The sequence below is a fragment of the Heptranchias perlo genome, chromosome 41 (assembly GCF_035084215.1).
Source record: "Heptranchias perlo isolate sHepPer1 chromosome 41, sHepPer1.hap1, whole genome shotgun sequence".
Lineage (NCBI taxonomy): Eukaryota > Metazoa > Chordata > Chondrichthyes > Hexanchiformes > Hexanchidae > Heptranchias > Heptranchias perlo.
In genome coordinates, this window is record NC_090365.1 from 14,367,541 (window position 1) to 14,388,443 (window position 20,903).

Genomic DNA, 20,903 nt, shown 5'->3' on the forward strand with positions numbered 1-20,903 from the left:
TTTTAAGATCTGCAAGTCTTTTTATTGACTCCACTCAGAACAAAAATGGGTTTACAAGCTCAAATATTGGCCATACAGTGGTATTTCCAAACCACAGAAATACACTTTACATTAGGAGGAGACATTTAGCAGACAAGTTAGCAGAAACAGATCCTAGCAGTGGCCATTGTAAAACAAAGATATCCTGAACATTTTCGTTTTATCGAATCGAACAGGATTGAACATTTGCAGATTGTCCAATTTCACAAGTTTTTTTTTTAAAAAACTAATACACCAATCACACCCCAGCCCAGGAAGGAAAACATCTGTCCCAATTTCTAAGATTTCTTTTGTTTTTGTAACCATATATTTACAGAATATATACGCAATAAAATTAGGGGTTAAAGTGTCTCAGATGTCCTGATACAGTTGGACAATTTTTATACGTGTTTTGTTCCCATGATGCTAATTGGTTTACTGACATTGAACCAGACAACATACAGTAGGTTCTTCTGATCGACAATATGAGGAATGAACTCGCAGGATGGTCACGTACTTGTGAATCAGTGATCCAGAAACCTTAAGAGCACAATTGATTGAGAAATCTCATGCAGATTCAGTGCTTTTGTGAAACTAGTCAGTCAAGAGTCTCTTTTGGTGACTGCAGACACGTTATTGGGTTGCGTCTGCACACAAAATTCAAAATCTACCCACACTTTTTCTAATTTGAGAGTAAGACTCCTATTTATTTTCCCCCATATCAGGCAGTGTGCAAACTACAGCCGGCCCTCCTGTTGGCTTCCGTTTATGTAGCTCTGAAGGTACACAAGCAATAACCTCCCTCTAAGATTCCCCTCCCTGTTGGCAGAGCAGCCTCTGCTCATTGCCTCAGACAGTGTCGCAGCAGAAATCAGGAACTCAGAACCAGATCGTCCCACTCCATGACATGCCACTGCACTTTAAATTTTACTGAAACACTGAATTTCTGGGTGAATGACAGGTAAACAGCACACTTCAAAACCATATTTAGATCACAGATGCTTCCACTGTGTTGTTGTTATCAACAAAAAATAACATACACCTAGAGTCTGGTACAATGGTTAGAGTGCAATCATAATCCTCATTGATTACACCGGCAAAAGCTTTGGTAGGGTTCCATGGATAGACAACCTCAAGATATGGGGAAAGAGGAACAACTGACACAGGCTATGCCTTTCAGGGGCTTTGCTGGTGTCCTACACAAGGCAGAAGACCACGATCAGTTTCTCAGCCTCAAGGTGAAGGAGGATGTGCGATGAAGAGCGTCCATGGGGTGCAGGCACTTGCTACTCGCGATTCAGAGAGAGAGAAAAACATCGTACAGCTATACAGTTTATGGGAAAAAATTGTTCACATCTTTTCCATTTTTTGTGTGGTGTCAGAGCACAACTTATCCCATCTGCAAATTCTGCACTAACCTCAAACAAATAATCTTGGAATGCAACAACCATCTCTACCTTTTCATACTTGCAGAAAAAATGTCCAGTGTGTAACATGCGGAGCAACTCAACCAATAGTTTTGTATCACTTACCCTGGCTACACTGCAATCCATTCGCTCACAGCCTGCCGCAAATCTCCAGTGCGATCAGAGAAAGTAAACAAGAGTGCGACATTATACACTCTAATCAAACTGTTGAGGGAAAACACCAAGTTCTTCCCCTTCGATTTCTCAGAGTCTGAAACGCAGAGGATTCGAAGCTAACTGATATACATGTTCGCGGTTTGGAGTTTGTTTAAAAGTCCGGTTCTCATTGGATAGTTTATTTAATGCCTCGCAGTGCTTAAATATACTCGGGGCAGCCCTTGGTTTAAACTTTGAAACTGGACATCCTGACTAAAACTGAATGCAATCAGAAGGGATCTGGGAGAATAAAACAGGGCAGCTAAGGAATGGACTGAGGAATAAACTAATACTCTTATTCCTAACCTAACGCTGTCCCAAACCCCTTGAGAGATTTGCCCTTAAAACTTGGAAATGGAATATCCTGTACTAAGCTAATTTTCAAAGCATCCTACAAATACTTTCAAAACAAGCGTCAACGTAAAAAGCTTTCAATAATAGAAATTTACACAGTGTAACATTCTTTTTTAATTAGCTTGTTAAAAAATAGTTGCAGTAATTTTTGTCGAAACTGTCCATTCCTTCATGTGACTACTCACACCTGTACAAGTGCTCCTAATTATTACAAAAATAGCCTTCAGTATCTTCCCGAAGGGGCACCATTCAATCGTTACAAAAAGTATCTCCTTTCGCTCTCGGCCTCACATGCACTGACTCGGTTACCTGTTCACGCACAAATCATTCTCAGTCTGTGGTACATTAAAAGAAAACAAAATGCACCATTTATCCTTTTCACATCTCAAACAGGGTTTTTTTTTTAAAAAGAAAAGGTTCAGCCACTTTTGCTTTTCATTGTCAAATTAATATACATTCATCCATTTACTCTGCTGTTTCAGTCTTTTGTATGAACCACTGCTGACATCTGGCCACAGTAAGCAAGACATTATCAAAGCAAAAACACAAAGGGGAGAGGGAGGAACCTAAAAATTTGAACACAGAAACTTCACAGAAGAGAGTTTTATTACTTCCGACTATATGCATCTTTCCCAGATGACGCTGCATTCAACATTCCTTCTTCACTGAGGATCCCAAGAAACCTCAAGTTGAGAATCTTCAGCTGGTCATCTAGTTCCATACGAACAATCCCATCCTCGCCATCAATACTAAGTAGCATGCCTGTGGCTTCCCGATCTTCACCCAAAATCACCTTCACCTACGGATATAAAAATGGGAACATTTGAACCGTAAGCAAGCTCTGCTTTGTGAAATGTTGCTGTTCTTTAAATCCTGCAGAGTCTCGCAGTTCAGAGACCTGATCCACAGCATAGAGCATTCTGTAACCAGCTGCTGGGATGGTGTCGACATGACACTCCGTCATGTGAACAGGCAGATCTGTTCAGCTCAATGACGTCCCCATAAGGTTCAATTATGATTCTGAATCACCTCGGGGTGGGGGCGAGAAAAAGAGAACGTACATTGCTTTACGCTATTTTTCTCCTTAACTTCCTTTGTGGGGCTCTTAACTCTCGAACTATGCCCTTTGAAAAAGGACAGCAGGGAGTAATATTCCTCTTTTAAAAAATATAACCAACAGATTGTCTGGTCTTTCATTCAGTTGCTATTTGTGGACCCTTACTGTGCCCATAATGGCTGCTGTATCCGTCTACATACAAACTTTAAAAGTATTCTGTTAGTCATAAAGCACTTTGGGACATCCCGAGGATGTGAAAGTTGCTATTTAAATGCACGTTCTTTCTTTCCGAGACTCCTTATTGAAATGACCCTTTTGGGGAAGGGAGACTGGTTTTCATGTAACTACAGATTTAACACAATTAAAGGAGGTTAAACAAAAAAGTTTTTTGGGGTACATGGCAAAATTTTATTTCCAATTTTACTGCTGCAATTCCACTTACAGCAAAGTATATTGACAGTCTGTGTGATGTGATGCAACAGGAATGGGCATTCTACTCAGCCAGCTCTTCCCACAGAGTAACGGAGGTCAGATCAAGGTAATGCAGGCCTCACTAATCAAGCTCATTTACTCAATGATTCACTCGCTCACTTATCCCTCGCGTGCTTTGCACAAAAGTGTTCATTCGCTTCAAAAAGACCTTCGGGGCTCAAAACCCTCAGCGCATTATAAAACGAGTAAATAGCAGAAGAAAAGAAGGAAGCCATCGCTAAGGGTAGCAATAAAAAGGCAGTGCTTTTCAAATTTTTCATTGAAGGACCAGTTCTAAAGGTTTTTCCCTGCTCGTTCGGAGGTCTAGAAAACTGCCTTGGGTCAGTTGACTAACCAGTCTCTCACCCTCCCTTAAAAAACACACACACATATCCTCCTGATGCAACACACTACAAACAAACAATTCTTTAAAAAATATAAAACCAAAAGGTTTACTCCAGGTGTAGACAGCAGCATGAAACATTCTCAAGTCAGTATGTTTAGGTTACTAAAGTTAAAGGCACTGAATCAAGTCAGCAAATGGGCTGCTTTTACACAGAAGTACATCATTTTTACTCATTACCAAAATAAAATATCAATCTAAGTAGTGCCCAATAACATAATTTTTTTGACCCTTATTAGATGAGGTTTCTGCTCATCAAGTTGAGGGGTGTTAGTGCTGGGGAGTGGAGCACGTTCCCATTTCAAACACTCCCAGGTCTGATGTGATAAGAGTCAGATGCAGAAAAAAGTTCCCTCAATTCTTCTACAATGAGCTTGAAAAATCTACTGTGAGGCATTTTTCCTTTTCCCACAGCAGTCATCCTGAGGCTTCTCAGAACGATGGCCAATTATGACCAAATCCGGGGCAGTTTTGTGCTGGTGACTTGCACCCACTTAGATTGAGACCGGTCAAACGTGTACAGCCCTTACAGGAGGCTTTCATCCCCATCGGCCCAAGCTGAATTTGAGCCGAGGAGCAGAGGTGAAAGGCCACTGCATCATCCAGTGCATCTTTATTAATGCGGCTTTAAAAAAAAACTTTAAATACCCATCATTAAAAAGATCATAAAATCATATTGCCAATTGGGTATTTTCTGGAATGCAAAAATTATTTTAATAAAAGCAACATTTTGCTGGGGCTTCAGAAAGTTTTTTGTTGACTGATCAAAATTTATATGTTGAGGTTCAGGAGGGATGGGGTAACAGGGGAGAACAGACAGCATTGTAATATTGGGACAGATCAACAAGGGTACCTGCAACATGTCTGGCAGCAAGCTGATAGGAGCTAGTTGGCTCTTACCTTATCATTTTTCACAGGAGTGACGGGTTCAAGGTGCTCACTCGAGATGCTGACCACTTTGTCAGTGTCTGACAGATATACTGAGCATAGGCCACCCTGCAGGAGAAAACGGTCAACATTTCTTCAAACTTATACTATCATTTCAGCAAACATACTGCATCATAAGTTTAGATTTCCCTCCTGCACCATTTAAGTGTTGCAGTTTTCTCTGCAAATTTGCCTACATCACAGTCAGTGTAGTTCAAGGTAATTCATTGGGTCAAGAGCTTGGAGACACTTGACAGATTTGATACGGTGCAATAAAAATACAAGCGTCTTTTTTTATATCTGTGCTACTCACTGGGGAATGAAGAAACACAAAACTGCTTGTGCCAGCTTCTCTCCAACACACCCCACCTCCAAAACAAAGAAGTTACTCTAACTGTCCTCTTGAATAAGAATTGGCAGAACCTACAGCTGCCAATGTTAGGTAGAACAGAGAATGGAGACAAAAAAAGAGAGTTTTAGAAGCTAAAGGAAAAGGTTACCTCAATTAGTCAACACTTGGTGTGGGCCGCAGCTCTGGGCAGCACTCTCGTCTCTGAATCAGCAGGTTGTAGGATCAAGCCCCACTCCAGAGACCTGAGCACAAAAATCTAAGTGGACACTCCAGTGCAGTACTGAGGGAGTGCTACACTGTCAGAGGTGCCATCTTTAGAATGAGACATTAAATCGAGGCCCCATCTGCCCTCTCAGGTGGATGTAAAAGGTCCCATGGCCACTATTGAAGAAGAGCAGGGGAGTTCTCCCCGGTGTCCTGGCCAACATTTATCTCCCAATCAACATCAAAACAGATTATCTGGTCATACCACATTGCTGTTTGTGGGAGCTGACTGTGTATAAATTAACTGCCACATTTCCTACATTACAACAGTGACTACACTTCAAAAGTACTTCACTGGCTGTAAAGCGCTTTGGGACGTCCTGAAAGGCGCTATATAAATGCACGTCTTTCTTTCTATGTAACTGAAGCTATGGCAAGTTTGATAGTCTCTCTTCACCCCATCGCAAAACTAAACAAAAGAGTGAAGAATGCAAATCGTAAGGTGATTCTGCAATCCGCTACCTTTAGAGAGATAAAGTGCCAATCACATTACCCTCTTCTACTTACTTTAGGCAAGCGCCAGTTTGTCCCTGAAACATCAAGAAAGCACTTTTCTCATCAGATGACTACGGAGAATATCCCACCTAACAAAGCATGGGACAAGCATGAGAATTTAGAGTTCTAGCTGACTTTAAAACCCACCTCGGGGAGAGGGAGGTCAGTCCCATCGGCATCAGACAGAAAGCGATTTTACCTTTCAATCCACAGGGTTGTTTTAAACCCCTGCTCTATTTCCAGGACCCTCTCAGGTGGTTACTCCACTAACTACAGTACTTACCTACAGCTGAATACAATATCTTGCTGAGGTTAATGGTAATTAAGAATCTATAAAGCCTTACTATGGTTACTCTTTTCAATTATGATTCCTTATTCACTTTAGAAGCCAAGTTACTGAACTGAATATTTCAGAGTCCAAACTGTCCCCTCAGATTGCTGTTTTTAAGAGTGATCTATTAAAGGTGCATTTAAATTCTGTCCCAAGACTTTAATGGAACGCTGATGTTACGTACCGACACGCTACGGATGACTCCAGTCTGCCCTATGATCTGCGCGTCCAGGTAGGTGTCACGCACTTTAACCAGGATGTCTGTCGTTACCCAGTCGTTGGAACCCTGATCAATGCTGGAACCTGGTGTGTGAGGATTGTATGCACCAGGAGACGGGGCCCCAGGTGTCATTGGACTATAACCGACGGGACTTGGGCTGGGACTTGCCTGAAACACAAAACATACTATGAGTGGGTCAGAAAGGCAAGAAGGAGAAAAAACAGTATTGTTCATGTACTGTAAAACACGATTTATTTCCCATCATTCAAAAAATGGTCACTTAGCTCCTTCAACCAGAAAAATGGTCACAGTCACAATGTGGTGACCCTCAATTCAAGGGGCCCATCAAAGCAAAACTACCTTTAAAAACAACCTAAACTAATTGAAAGAAAATAGGTGTAAGATTATATGAAGTACTGAGGGAGTGCTACATTATCATAGGCACCATCCTTCCGATGAGACGTTAGATCGAGGCCCCGTCTGCCCTCTCGGGTGGACATAAAAGATCCCTCGGCCCTATTTGAAGAAGAGATGGGGGAGTGCTCCCAGTGTCTGGCCAACATTTATCCACCAACCAACAACACACAAAAAAATAGACTATCTAGTCATTTATCTCAATGCTATTGGTTGGAAGTAAACATATACCACCGAGACAGATCAGCCATGATCTAACTGAATAGCGGAACAGGCTTGAGGGTTTGAATGGCCTTCTCCTGTTCCCATGTTGCTTCATCGTTCCTTGGTCAAAATCCTGGAATTCACGATCTGACACAATTGTGGGAGCACCATCACCACAAGGACTGCAGCGATTCAAGAAAGCCTTCCCAGGGCACAGGAATGGGCAATAAATGCAGCCTTACCAGTGTAGTCCACATTCTGTGAACAAATTTTAAAGAGGTACTGACAGCACTCCATTGCCTCTCCCAAGTGGCCATTCATTATGTGTGAGCCCAAACCCAGGGACACCAAAACATTCCAATCGCTCCCCAGTTGAGATCAGCTAACATTGCACAGACATGGAATTTCTGGCTTTATAAATGTAAATTCGCACAAGCTCTCCCTTAAACTTACCTGGTACGCCATGGGTGAAGGTGTTGGGTGATAGCTGGCCGGCGAGTGAGTATTCTGATAGCCCACAGGACTTGGTGCAACCTGGTGATAGCTCTGTGGACTGGGACTGGGCTGGTAAGATCCTTGAGGGGATGGAGCTGCATAGGGAGAAAACTGGTCAGTGTTGTACCTGAAAGACAAGTGGAAAAGGTTAAATGATGATTAATTTAAATTAGTCACATCAGAACAATGTTTGCTTAAAAGTAGTAATCTCTACAAAGGCAGCTTAACCCATAGCAATTCACTTGACTTACTGATGATCTAATGAGCAAACTTTGGGATGGGGGAAAGAGAGAGGTCTCTTTAAACTTTTTTATTGCAGGGACTAGGGGTGGGGGAGGGTACATAAACACATAAAATTGAACTACGGCACTGTTTAACTCCTTATGTTAGAAGGGATTTACAGTTCCAATGCTTACTAAAATGTTCAATCTGTTCACACCCTTTTACAAGCTGGCTACCAGTTGAAGGAGGTCAGAAATGTCTTGGCAGTGCCCTTTTTTGGGGATTGGTGAGGAATACACACACCCCTCACAAAACAGTGATATCATCCTGGTATTTGAACTACATCACTCAAATGGAAATAGATGCTGGTCTTGGATGAAGGGACCGAATGTACGGTTGCTAAATTTGCTGATGACACAAAGGTAGGTAGGAAAGTAAGTTGTGAAGAGGACGTAAGGAGTCTGCAAAGGGATACAGATAGGTTAAGAGAGAGTGGGCAAAAAATTGGCAGATGGAATATAATGTGGGAAAATGTGAACTTGTCCACTTTGGCAGGAGGAATAGAAAAGCAGTATATTATTTAAATGGAGGGAGATTGCAGAACTCTGAGCTAGAGAGATCTGGGTGTTCTAGCACATTAATCACAAAAAGTTAGTATGCAGGTACAGCAAGTGATTAGGAAGGCAAATGGAATGTTGTCATTTATTGCAAGGGGAATGGAATATAAAAGTAGAGATGTTTTGCTACAGTTGTACAGGGCATTGGCGAGACCACATCTAGAATACAGTGTGCAGTTTTGGTCTCATTTAAGAAAGGACATAATTGCTTTGGAGGCGGTTCAGAGAAGGTTCACTCGACTGATTCCTGGGATGAGGGGATTATCTTACGAGGAAAGGTTGGACAAGTTGGGCCTGTATACATTGGAGTTTAGAAGAATGAGAGACGATCTTACTGAAACACAAGATCCTGAGGGGACTAGAAGGGGTAGATACTGAGAGGATGTTTTCCCTTGTGGGAGAGACTAGAACTAGGGGCCATAGTTTAAAAATAAGGGGTCTCCCAGTTAAGACAGATGAGGAGAAATTTTTTCTCTGAGGGTCGTGAGTCTGTGGAACTCCCTTCCCCAGAGAGCGGTGGAGGCAGGGTCATTGAATATTTTTAAGGCCGAGTTAGATAGATTCCTGATTAACAAGGGAGTCAAAGGTTATAGTAGGTAGACGGGAAAGTAGGGTTGAGATCGCAATCAGATCAGCCATGATCTTATCAAATGGCAGAGCAGGCTCGATGGGCCGAATGGCCTACTCCTGCTCTAAATTTGTATGTTTGTATGTCCCCTGTTTGCAAACACTGGAAATATAACTTGGTGTAGCAACAAAGGAGAATGAATCTGATTTCTACTTGAGGAACCTCATAGTTCAAGGATTGTTACAACATGGATTGTTCAGAAAGTGTTCTCAAATTATTCCAGATATTTATGCAATAAAAGATTTTGTGACTGTAATAAACATCTGAAGTCTTTTTCCCTTTTGGTTAATTTCCTGGGTTCTCTTTTTCAGTTGTTACCTTTTACTATTGTATTTCACCCTGCACATTGCACAAAATCTTTTCTGTCAAATCGAACTGCAGCAAGAAAGAAATTCTGATACAGCCACCGTGACACTTTCTCACACACCCTCTATACATACGCCTAAAAATTAACCTCGACGGCTGGATAAAACTTGAAAAATTTAATAAGCAACATAGCAATGTGGGGAGAGGGATCAGAGATACAAGAGAGGAACAGAGAGAAAAGGAGACAGTAACACTGATGCACACAGCCAACACAGCCCAATTAACAGATTGCCAATCTGGTTAGTTTACAGGTTGAATCTTCCTCTCCCCTAATGACTCTATAAAATTTATATTATGTACCACTATTCTTCAAAGGGTACTTTTACAATACAGTTAGGCTGCAAGTACAGCCTGAATCCAGCCTGACCTGATACCCGATCCAAGTAGAGAGACACTCCCTGGAGGAGGGAGTCTCACTCTGCTTCACTCAGGAGTCAGGATGAGCCTTAACTCCACATTTTCACTACACAAGTTTAATATCAGTACACGTTTTGTACTAACATTAAACTTTTAGTGTAGATGCACATTAAGACAATACATCTCCTTTAAATACTCCTAGTATTTAGGGGTCACGATTATAAGATAGTCACTAATAAATCCAATAAGGAATTCAGGAGAAACTTCTTTTCCCAAAGAGTGGTTAGAATGTGGAACTTGCTACCACAAGGAGTAGTTGAGGCGAATAGTACAGATGCATTTAAGGGGAAGCTGGATAAGTACATGAGGGAGAAAGGAATAGGAGGATATGCCGATAGGGTGAGATGAAGTAGGGAGAGAGGACGCTCATGTGGACCATAAACACCGGCGTAGACCAGTTGGGCCGAATAGCCTGTTTCTGTGTAATCTACCTAATTCTATGTTCTCTAGTTACTAGCAAATTAGTCCCTGCTCTACATGCTGCACACTACACATATGTGCCTTCTCAGTAGTACCTACAGACACAGCAAAGTACTTCAACAGAAAAAATGTACTGTCTTCAGAGAACGAATGTCCAATGCTACAGATTACAGCGGAATTCACAAGTACTTACATTGCTGGTGTTCCAGGTGTTTGAGGGTTATATTGGGGGTTAACCTGTGGGGACGGCACATCCGTGTAGCCTGGAGTCTGCGGGTTGGGTGTTCCACCGTATGCCTGCGGAGATGGGGAGGGCTCATCATCATAAGGGAAATCATACTCGTCGTCATTCCTGTGAAATCAAAGGAAAGAAAGGTTTTGGTGTGGAGTGGAGGGGGGAGGGCAAATAAATTAAACTTGCAAAGAATGAAAATGCTCAAAAGATCTTGTGAAAAAATAAATTACTTAATATATAATTTGTAGAGTTTTAACATTAACCTTTGCTGCAAACCAAACTGTAGAGTTTTGATTTCTGAGCTACTAACCTGGAGGGTGTGTTGGGATTGTTAGGGTCCCAAGCACCGCTCTGTCCTGGTGTCCTACTCCCATCGTGAACTGGCGTCTGGGAACCATAATGAGGGGTTCGACTCCCTAGAAACACAGAAATAAGTCTGAAACATACTGATCTTCACTTTCATTTCAGTTGCAGGGCTGCATAAGAATGCACTCAACATTTAATTATTTCAGATTAAATTGCTTTGGAGATTCTGCAATGATTTTAACTCAAAGATACAGCAATGCCCAGTATGGAGCTCCTGGACACTCTACACTTCCTTGCTCTCATCCACCGGCCAGATATGCCTTGGCACAACATCTTGCCGCCCGGTGGAGGCCCCTCAATGGAAGGCTCTGTATTCGGGACCTGGGGTGGAGTGTGCTGCATGGAGTGCTGGCACCTCAGGCTTGTTTGTGCCACTTCACAGATACCCAGGCCACATGGTATTTCCGCAGCCGGAGGAAACCATTTCCCTGGAGTGTGAGAGCTTCCAGCTCCGGTTCTATTAGTTAAGGGGGTTGCTCCTCAACATGTGGCTCCACTTCAGACCAAGACTTCTAATCTGTGGCCACCCGGCCCAGGGGTTTGGCGGGGGGGGGGGGGGGGCACGGAAAGGTCGGAGGACCTCCTCAGGGGTCTGCTCCTGGGCTCCGCAGGGAGCGTCGTTCTGACTGTCCTGCTGTCGAAAGTCGGATAGCCAGGTGGTGAAGGATAGAATACTAGAGCCTAGTTTTCAATTTCCAAGCCTTTATTCTCAGAGATCCCCCTTACAAATCGAGCACCCCCGAGATAAGCTCCCTCCTATAAATGGACACAAGAGTGTCCCCAATTGATACCCACCACCTGAATACAATTAACACTAATTGATATAATTTGCATATAATCAGATACAATTAACACTGCCTCTCTTCCGTGGTCTTGGAGAGGGATCATGCGAGTTCCATCAGTACACTCGAGGCCTATCGCGACCGGTGGGCACCATAGGAGGTTAGTTGTATTATTAACTAGGTTAAACAAATGGTGATTTAGTTTTACTTTATTTTGTAAATATATCAGTTTCAATAGACGGTGAGAGGGTATTGCCTTGGTGGTGCCCTCCTCTTAAAAACGGGGGCACTTGCGGTGGCATTTTCGGTTTTTGTTTTGGTTCCCAGTGCCACTCTTTTGGTCTCTATCAATATAGTCACAGTATTGGCTGATTACTTCAGTTTAATGTGTTACACCACTTCATTAATGGTCTACTGAATAAAGGCAATGCCTGCTATAGTACTGACTATGCACATGAGAAAGGCCCAGGTTCAATTCTCATTCCCTGCCAGATTTGATCTCAGTCAGAACACCAGTTGGAACACTGTGTTCCCGGGCAGTGAAAATAAAATCAGCCAAGATTCCTGCTCCTGATCGCTATCGACTGGCCCCAGTGAGAAGCACAAGTTTGTGTATGTTAGGAGAGGAATGGATTGAGCTCAGCTGTGACATCACGGCCTTCTGGTCAAGGAACTGAAGAGAGCGCCCAGCACCAGCGGAACCAAACGCAAACCAGAACTGATGCCTTCAGCAGAGCAGGAGAAAAAATTACTAACTTACTTCAAACTTTCAACCATCTTGCCAATTTACTGCCAATAAATCTCTTTAAAGTGGCTGAAAAATGGCCTGAATCTTTCATTTTCAAATTTCCAAAACTGCGAAACTTAAGTTGCACCATCTCAGTTTCACAAAAGACTCAGGTTTAAGTCCGAGGAAAAAATATTCAACCACTTGTCTCATCTCTCGAACCAATTCTGTCTTTTTTATACAGAGGAATGTTTTGCTCTGATGGAAGTTTAAAGTCTGGATACTTTGGGACAGACCCAACAGGTTATAACCAGTTAGTGCAGCATTAACATGAAGACAATGATAAACTGTCAGGGGAATAAATACTTTTGATCAGATTTTCACAAATGTAGATCGTGCTTGGTCATTTCTATTATGGGGCTAATTAGGCAACACTGAGCATGTGTGGATTCGTCATGGGTTTGCACACAAGAACTATTTGGACACAAAGCCTATAATGTTAAAAACCATATAAATAAATAGATCATGAATGCATTTAATGCATTGCTCAGTCAATGCCTTTGACTGCACAGCTGCAGCTCTGATACTAACAATATGTTCTGGGTTTGCTGTATGTTTCTCATAGCCTATGTCCACAGGCATTCTCAGAATATCCTTCTACAAATACCTCAATTCCTAGGTAATGGTGCCATTTTAATCCAGTAATTTAATTAAAATGATTAGTGGGCAATTGAGCAATGAGAAAAAAAGAATTGTATCGGGTTGAGTGACCTTACCATCGTGTAAAGGAGTCTGGGAGCCGTACATAGGTGTCCGAGATCCTGAGCCATACATTGGGGTTTGGGAGCCATACATTGGGGTACGACTGTAAGCAGATGTCAAGCCACCTCTCTTCTTAGAGTCCCTGGAATTCAAACGTTAAATCATTTAGTATTTTCCCCCCACAAAACAATTTCCACCATGAGGAAACATTTAGCTCACAATAACTCCAGGATTATAATGGGCACAGTCACATATGCATTGGAAATAATTCTTACATATTCCAGAATTCAATTTAAAAGGACTACATTTTGAGAACTGCCAGGGTCTGTCTAAAGAAGTTCCAGTTCTCCTATTGCCCCATTTCTTTGCCCATTTCCAATCACCCTGAAAATGTTGATTCCTTGCTTGGGTACAGCTCCATAGGTGCCAGACAACCACCAGCACATCACCCCAGGTAGTCACAATTCATTTATGAGCCTCGACAGTGAGCGTCAGCAGGCTATTCAACTATCTTGGGGCATCACAGACAAGTCCCATCCTGGAAATATACCGCCATCCAGAACCTCAGCCAGCTTCTTTCTCTCATCATTCTGTTCTTGACTGATACCCATCAGGGCACTAAGTGTAAAGAATAGGATTCTGCTAATTCTACTCCATTCATTCGGTCCTTCTGTCAGACACTCAACATTCAGATTCACTTTCACTGATGTTCGATACTTACACTGTAGTGAGGCGCTGACGATCTACAGAAATGGTCTGGCAGGTGGAATGAAGCTCAACACGAGCTGTGGATTCTGTCGCATCCTTTACTACACCAATGTAACCTGCAGAAACAATTACAGGCACCTGAGTTCTACCTGAACACTAATTCTGTTTTGAAATACTTGTTTTGTAATACCCAATTCCAGGCAGCCAGTGAGCAAAATCCTAATTGGTTCTTTATAAAAAAGTGTCTACGGTTTTGCTACATATTGTTCACAAAGGATATATTCTCCTGTAGTGACACTGCACAGAAACAGCGGTGTGCTGCATTTCTGCTCCAGGGTGCAAGTACTTTACAGTGTATCTAATACATAGAAATTCATATTGCACAACTATATGGCAGGAACAAAACGCTACCATAAGATGGATACTGTCCTCAACCTTTGGAGAAAATGTTTCACTTCACTAGACTAATTGGTTTGCTAATTGGTAACTATTTTACCAGTTACAAATCCTGTGTCATTCAGTTTCATTTCAGACAGGCATACCACCGAGAAGAGGATTGCAGTTGAAATAGATGCGATTCAGTGAGAATAATTCTGTTGAACTTGAATTTTAGAACCATTAACATCTCAGCCGAAAGTGACAAAATTAGCAGTCACTTGGACAAGTGTGGATTAATTAAGGAAAGCCAGCATGGATTTGTTAAAGACAAATAGTGTTTAACTAACTTGATTGAGTTTTTGATGAGGTAACAGAGAGGGTAGATGAGGGCAATGCAGTTGATGTTGTGTATATAGACTTCCAAAAGGAGTTTGATAAAGTGCCACATAATAGGCTTGTCATCAAAGTTGAAGCCCGTGGAATAAAGTAGCAACATGGATACGAAATTAGCTAAGTAACAGGAAACAAAGTAGTGGTGAACGGTTGTTTTTCAGACTGGAGGGAGGTATACAGTGGTGTTCCCAAGGGATTGGGGCTGGGACCATTGCTTTTCTTGATCTATATGAATGACTTGGAACTTGGGTGTACAGGGCACAATTTCCAAATGACACAAAACTTGGAAGCGTAATGAACAGTGAGGAAGACAGTGATAGACTTCAAGAGGATATAGACAGCTGGTGGAATGGGCAGACACGTGGCAGACGAAATTTAATGCAGAGAAGTGTGAAGTGATACATTTTAGTAGGAAGAATGAGGAGAGGCAATATAAACTAAATGGTACAATTCTAAAAAGGGTGCAGGAACAGAGAGATCTGGGGGTATATGTGCACAAATCGTTGAAGGTGGCAGGGCAGGTTGAGAAAGCGGTTAAAAAAGCATACGGGATCCTGGACTTTATAAATAGAGGCAGAGAGTACAAAAGCAAGGAAGTCATGATGAACCTTTATAAAACACTGGTTCGGCCACAACTGGAGTATTGTGTCCAATTCTGGGCACCGCACTTCAGGAAGAATGTGAAGGTCTTAATGAGGGTGCAGAAGAGATTTACCAGAATGATTCCAGGGATGAGGGGGTTTAGTTACGTGAATAGACTGGAGAAGCTGGGGTTGTTCTCCTTACAGCAGAGAAGGTTGAGAGGAGATTTGATGGAAGCATTCAAAATTATGAAGGGTCTAGACAGAGTAGAGAGAGAGAAACTGTTCCCATTGGCGGAAGGGTCAAGAACCAGAGGTCATAGATTTAAGGTGATTGGCAAAAGAACCAAAGGCGACATGAGGAAAAACCTTTTTACACAGCAAGTGGTTAGGATCTGGAATGCACTGCCCGAGGGGGTGGTGGAGACAGATTCAACCTTGGCCTTCAAAAGGGAATTAGATAAGTACTTGAAGGGGAAAATTTGCAGGGGCAGGGAAGTGGGACTAGCTGGATTGCTTTGCACAGAGCCGGCACAGACTCGATGGGCCAAAAACCCTCCTTCCGTGCTGTAAATATTCTATGATTCTATAAAGTGACCCCCCCCCCCCCCACTTCTTCAAAGGGGAGTGGAAATCTGGAACTCTCTGCCCCAAAAAGCTGTTGAGGCTGGGGGTCAATTGAAAATTTCAACACTGAGATTGATAGATTTTTGTTAGGTAAGGGTTATGGAGCCGAGGCGGGTAGACGAAGTTAAGATACAGATCAGCCATGATCTAATTGAATGGTCTCCTCCTGTTCCTATGCTCCCCTTCCCTCATTGACTGCCTGGTCAGGTACTGAGCCACACAGACAATGTTAATTGATGACAAGAGTAAAAAGGAAACAACTTGACTTTCAGCCATTAAGATGGTACCAAGTTATGCAAACCAGGAATGAGAGCAGTGAATAGGATCTTCAATCATCATCCACTAAAATATGATCTAAAAAGTGCCGGGATTTTTATATTGCAATTAATCAGTTGCATATAGAACTTTTGATGTTAACAGGTTTTTTATTTCTGAAGCTTTAAAAAAAATCTTGCTGCACAAAAAACAAAAACAAAAGCTGCCACTGAAGAGACGGTAACTAGAGTACTGTATATCAGGAACATCTACAGATGAGGCGGTTTGTTGAGGTTTTGTTGTGCACATTGCCTTCAACAGACAGCCTACACAAGTTGGTGTTATTTTTAAAAAGAAAGTCTCTGTTTCATAGTAGAAAGGATTCCACACACACCTTTATATGGTCCTTGTGATATGCGAACAGTCTGTCCGATCAGATCGTTATCTCGACGGCCTCGGCCACGGCCCATTCCCCCTTGTCCTCCAAACCCACCACCTCGAGGGGCTGAAAGGTAAAATAAAAATCTAATTCTGCACAGTTGCGAAAATGCAGATATCAATAACATCACTATAAATGTACCATTCATACATAGACATTCTAAACATCAGCATGTGATTCTACACATCACAGAAATGGGATAGCAGTTCTATAAACTAAGGGTCAAAGGTTATAAACCATCAGAACAAAATTTCAACAAAATGATTATGTGGACTGTAACATTATATACTAAATTTTGATTTAACAATGCAGTCATAGATTTGTTAAACTGCTCACAGGAGCGATTATCAAACAAAATTTGACACCGAGCCACATAAGGAGAGGGATATCAGAAGTAGGTTTTAAGGAGCGTCTTAAAAGGAGGAGAAAGAGGTAGAGAGGCGGAGAGGTTTAGGGAGGGGATTCCAGAGCTTAGGGCCTAGCCAGCTGAAGGCACGGCCACCAGTGGTGGAGCGAAGGAAGACTGGGATGTGTAAGAGGCCAGAATTGGAGGAGCGCAGAGATCTTGCAGGGTTGTAGGGCTGGAGGAGGTTAGAGAGATAGGGAGGAGCGAGGCCATGGAGGGATTTGAAATTTGAGGCTGTTGATGAACCGGGAGCCAATGTAGGTCAGCGAGCACAGGGACGATGAATGAGCGGGACTTGGTGCGAGTTAGGATACGGGCAGCAAAGTTTTGGATGAGCTCAAGTTTATGGAGGGTGGAAGATGGGAGACCGGCCAGGAGAGCATTGGAAGAGTCAAGTCTAGAGGAAACAAATGCATGGATGAGGGTTTCAGCAGCAGGTGAGCTGAGGCAAGGGTGGAGACAGGTGATGTTACGGAGGTGGAAATAGACGGTCTTGGTGATGGAGCGGATATGTGGTCGGAAGCTCATCTCAGGGTCAAATAGGATGTCACGGTTGTGAACGGTCTGGCTCAGCCTCAGACAGTGGCCAGGAAGAGGGATGGAGTCGGTGGCTGGGGAACGGAGCTTGTGGCGGGGACCGAAGACAATGGCTTCGGTCTTCCCAATATTTAGTTGAAGGAAGTTTTTGCTTGTCGGACAAGCATTGTGAAAGATCATAGACAATGGAGGGATCAAAGGAGGTGGCAGCGAGGTAGAGCTGGTATAGTGAACATACTGTGGAACCTGACATGTTTTCAGATGATGTCGCTGAGGGGCAGCATGTAGATGAGAAAGAGGAGGAGGTCAAGGATAGATCCTTGGGGGACTCCAGAGGTAATGGTGCGAGAGCGGGAAGAGAAGCCATTGCAGGTGATTCTCTTCTCCTTTAAGACGCTCCTTAAAACCTAGCTCTTGGACCAAGGTTTTGTTCACCCGTCCTAATGTCTCCTTCTTTGGCTCTGTTAAATATTGTTTGATAACACTCCTGTGAAGCGCCATGGGACATTCTATTACATTAAAGGCCCTATATAACTGCAAGTTCTTGTCAAATCTAGGGAAGCACCACGGAGTCTCACAAGCTATCCCAATTTTACACCAGCTTATTGCAAGGGCTTTCCTCAGAACTCGTTGACACTCTTTGCAACAGACTCTAAGACATGAATTGTAAGTTCACCAAATAGTTTACACACTTGGAAATATTATTTAGAAAGGAAAGTTCGAAGGTATGATTGCAAACATCAATAAAATTCTGCTGCAAACAAAATCTTTTGAAACCATGCAGGCCCAAAGAAGCCAACCATTTCTAATTGGGGGGGGGGGGGGGGGGGGGGGAAGAGGGGAAATTCACTCTTAAAAACCACAGGGAACACAAAACCAATGACTTGCAATTCTGTATTACTGCAGCAATCAGCAGAGCCTCCCATTAAAAAAATTGTAACTACCAGTAAAACTAAGGCAACTGAAAAAAGCACCATACTCCATAGACTAAAGGGCAAAAATTGCATTGTATGATATTAATGGAGTATTCACCTTAAAACATAAGAAATAGGAGCAGGAATAAGCCATACGACTCCTCGAGCCTGCTCTGCCATTCAATAAGATCATGACTTATCTTCGATCTCAACTCCACTTTCCTGCCCGATCCCCATATCCCTTGATTCCCTTAGCGTCCAAAAATCGATCTATCTTAGCCTTGAACATACTCAACAACTCAGTATCCACAGCCCTCTGGGGTAGAAAATTCCAAAGATTCACAAACCTCAGTGAAAAAATTCCTCCTCATCTCAGTCTTAAATGGCCAACCCCTTATCCTGAGACTATGCCCCCTAGTTCTAGACTCTCCAGCCAGGGGAAACAACCTCTTAGCATCTACCATCAAGCCCCTTGATAATCTTGTATGTTTCAATGAGATCATCTCTCATTCTTCTAAACTCCAGAGAGTATAGGCCCATTCTACTCAATCTCTCCTCATAGGACAACTCTCATCCCAGGAATTAATCTTGTGAACCTTCATTGCAACGCCTCTAAAGCAAGTATATCTTTCCTTAGATAAGGAGGCCAAAAGTGTACACTGTACTCCAGGTGAGGTCTCACCAAAGCCCTGTACAATTGTAGTAAGATTTCCTTACTCTTGTACTCCAAACCCCTTGCAATAAAAGCCAACAAGATATTTGCTTTCCTGATTGCTCGCTGTACCTGCATGCTAACCTTTTGTGTTTCTTGTACGAAGACATCCAAGTCTCTCTGAACACCAAAATTTGATAATTTTTTTAAATGGCGAGAAACTATTTTTCTATTCTTCCTACCAAAGTGCATAACCTCACATTTCCCCACATTATACTCCATCTGCCACCTTCTTGCCCACTCACCTAACCTGTCTATATCCCTTTGCACTGTGTATCCTCCTCACAGATTAATTTCCCACCTATCTTTTTATCATCAGCAAACTTGGATACATTAAACTCACTCCCTTCATCGAAGTCATTAATATAGATTGTAAATAGCGGAGACCCAAGCAATGATCCTTGCGCACCAGACTAGTTACAACCTGCCTGAAAATGACCCGTTTATCCCTACTCTCTGGATGATATGTTGTGCTATCTTGTCTAAAACAATCATATCATCATCACAATGCCATGTGTGCTCATTACTGGTTTTCAAGAGCACATGTTCCACCAAAGCAGGTTTCAGATCTCACAGGTACGTGAGAGTTCACTCACCTCCACCACTGGGATGCATCGGACTGCTGATCCGGGGGCTCATGGGGGCAAAACCGCTCACCGTGAAATTTGTAACGTCCCTTGGCTTCAATGAAAGTTAAAAAAAAAAGTAACTGGTGAATGACAAGTGTGTGTTAATTGTCATGCAAGTTCAAGAGGAAGGTGCACTTTTTTTTAAAAATGGCAATTTGTTTCAACAACTCGTCCCCCTTCCTCGCCGAGACAATGACTGGGAGTATGGTTCTATAAGTATCAGGTGCACTCTAATAACTGGACAAGCAGCAATTCATGAGTGAGCTCAGACGGCGAGGGTGTGAGGCCACAGCCGACTCAAACCCTGTCATCACCTGATGTCCAATTACTTTCCAACAGGGGTTGCTGGATTGCTATCTCCCAGGCCATGTCCCAAAAGTTAATTGTAGATCCCCAACCACATCGCTGCCCGAGGTCAGCTAACTCCGCACAGGCCAGCACCAAACCTGGTGCCGTCCTGGTCAGAAAGGGTCAGCTACCTACTTAAACAGGGAAACAGATTCCTCCCCAACAAAATACTTGCTAGGATCGCTGAAAAGAAAAAAAAAGTGAATGTTGAAATGCACAGCAGGATACTTCAGCTGGATCCTTGGATTCTGATGAAGGATCTCAGCCCAAACATTAACCTATCTTTCCCTGTCAGCTGCTGAGTGACCTACTGCACATTTCCAGCATCTTCTGTTTTTACTTCATGTTCCACGTGAACAAATTCACTAATGGAAAGAACAAGGGAGAATGATACTGATTTTGTTTTGTTCCTGCACTGAGTTCTAGACAGGGAGGCCGTTTGTTAACTTGTGGTTTGCAGCTGCACTAATGGATTCACAACTGACAATGAATGTATTCTTTTTCAGGCTTACATGGATTCAGTTAAATACTGTCTATTCACATATTTGGGCAAAAGAGACACTAAATTTCAACTAAGGACAGAAACTGTGAAATTACTTGAATATCACGTAGAGAACCAGGAGGCCGACAGAATTCTAACTTTCAACCCAGAGCGCGTGACAAGGAGGAGGAAAGATGTTACAAGTGAAATTTCTCTACAGAAACACAGTTGGAAACACTTTACACTTCCTAAACAAGAGGAAATATTCCCAGTCTCACTAAGATGTGGGATGCACATTCCAAAGCCTCCTCTTTCCTCAGCTCTCA

The 20,903-nt window shown here is 42.6% G+C and overlaps 1 protein-coding gene across 1 annotated transcript in view; it reads right to left on the reverse strand.

Moving 5' to 3' along the window:
- Positions 1-20,903, reverse strand: part of supt5h (SPT5 homolog, DSIF elongation factor subunit) — a 91,832-nt gene continuing 70,929 nt past the window's right edge. The window contains exons 20-29 of the mRNA XM_067975145.1: positions 19,716-19,800; positions 16,506-16,616; positions 13,891-13,993; positions 13,184-13,311; positions 10,843-10,948; positions 10,491-10,649; positions 7,586-7,754; positions 6,479-6,682; positions 4,826-4,921; positions 1-2,793 (exon numbers count right to left, since the gene is read on the reverse strand). Coding sequence (XP_067831246.1) covers positions 2,602-2,793; positions 4,826-4,921; positions 6,479-6,682; positions 7,586-7,754; positions 10,491-10,649; positions 10,843-10,948; positions 13,184-13,311; positions 13,891-13,993; positions 16,506-16,616; positions 19,716-19,800 — 1,353 coding nt within the window. The 3' untranslated portion in view covers positions 1-2,601. The remainder of the gene's footprint in view (positions 2,794-4,825; positions 4,922-6,478; positions 6,683-7,585; positions 7,755-10,490; positions 10,650-10,842; positions 10,949-13,183; positions 13,312-13,890; positions 13,994-16,505; positions 16,617-19,715; positions 19,801-20,903) is intronic.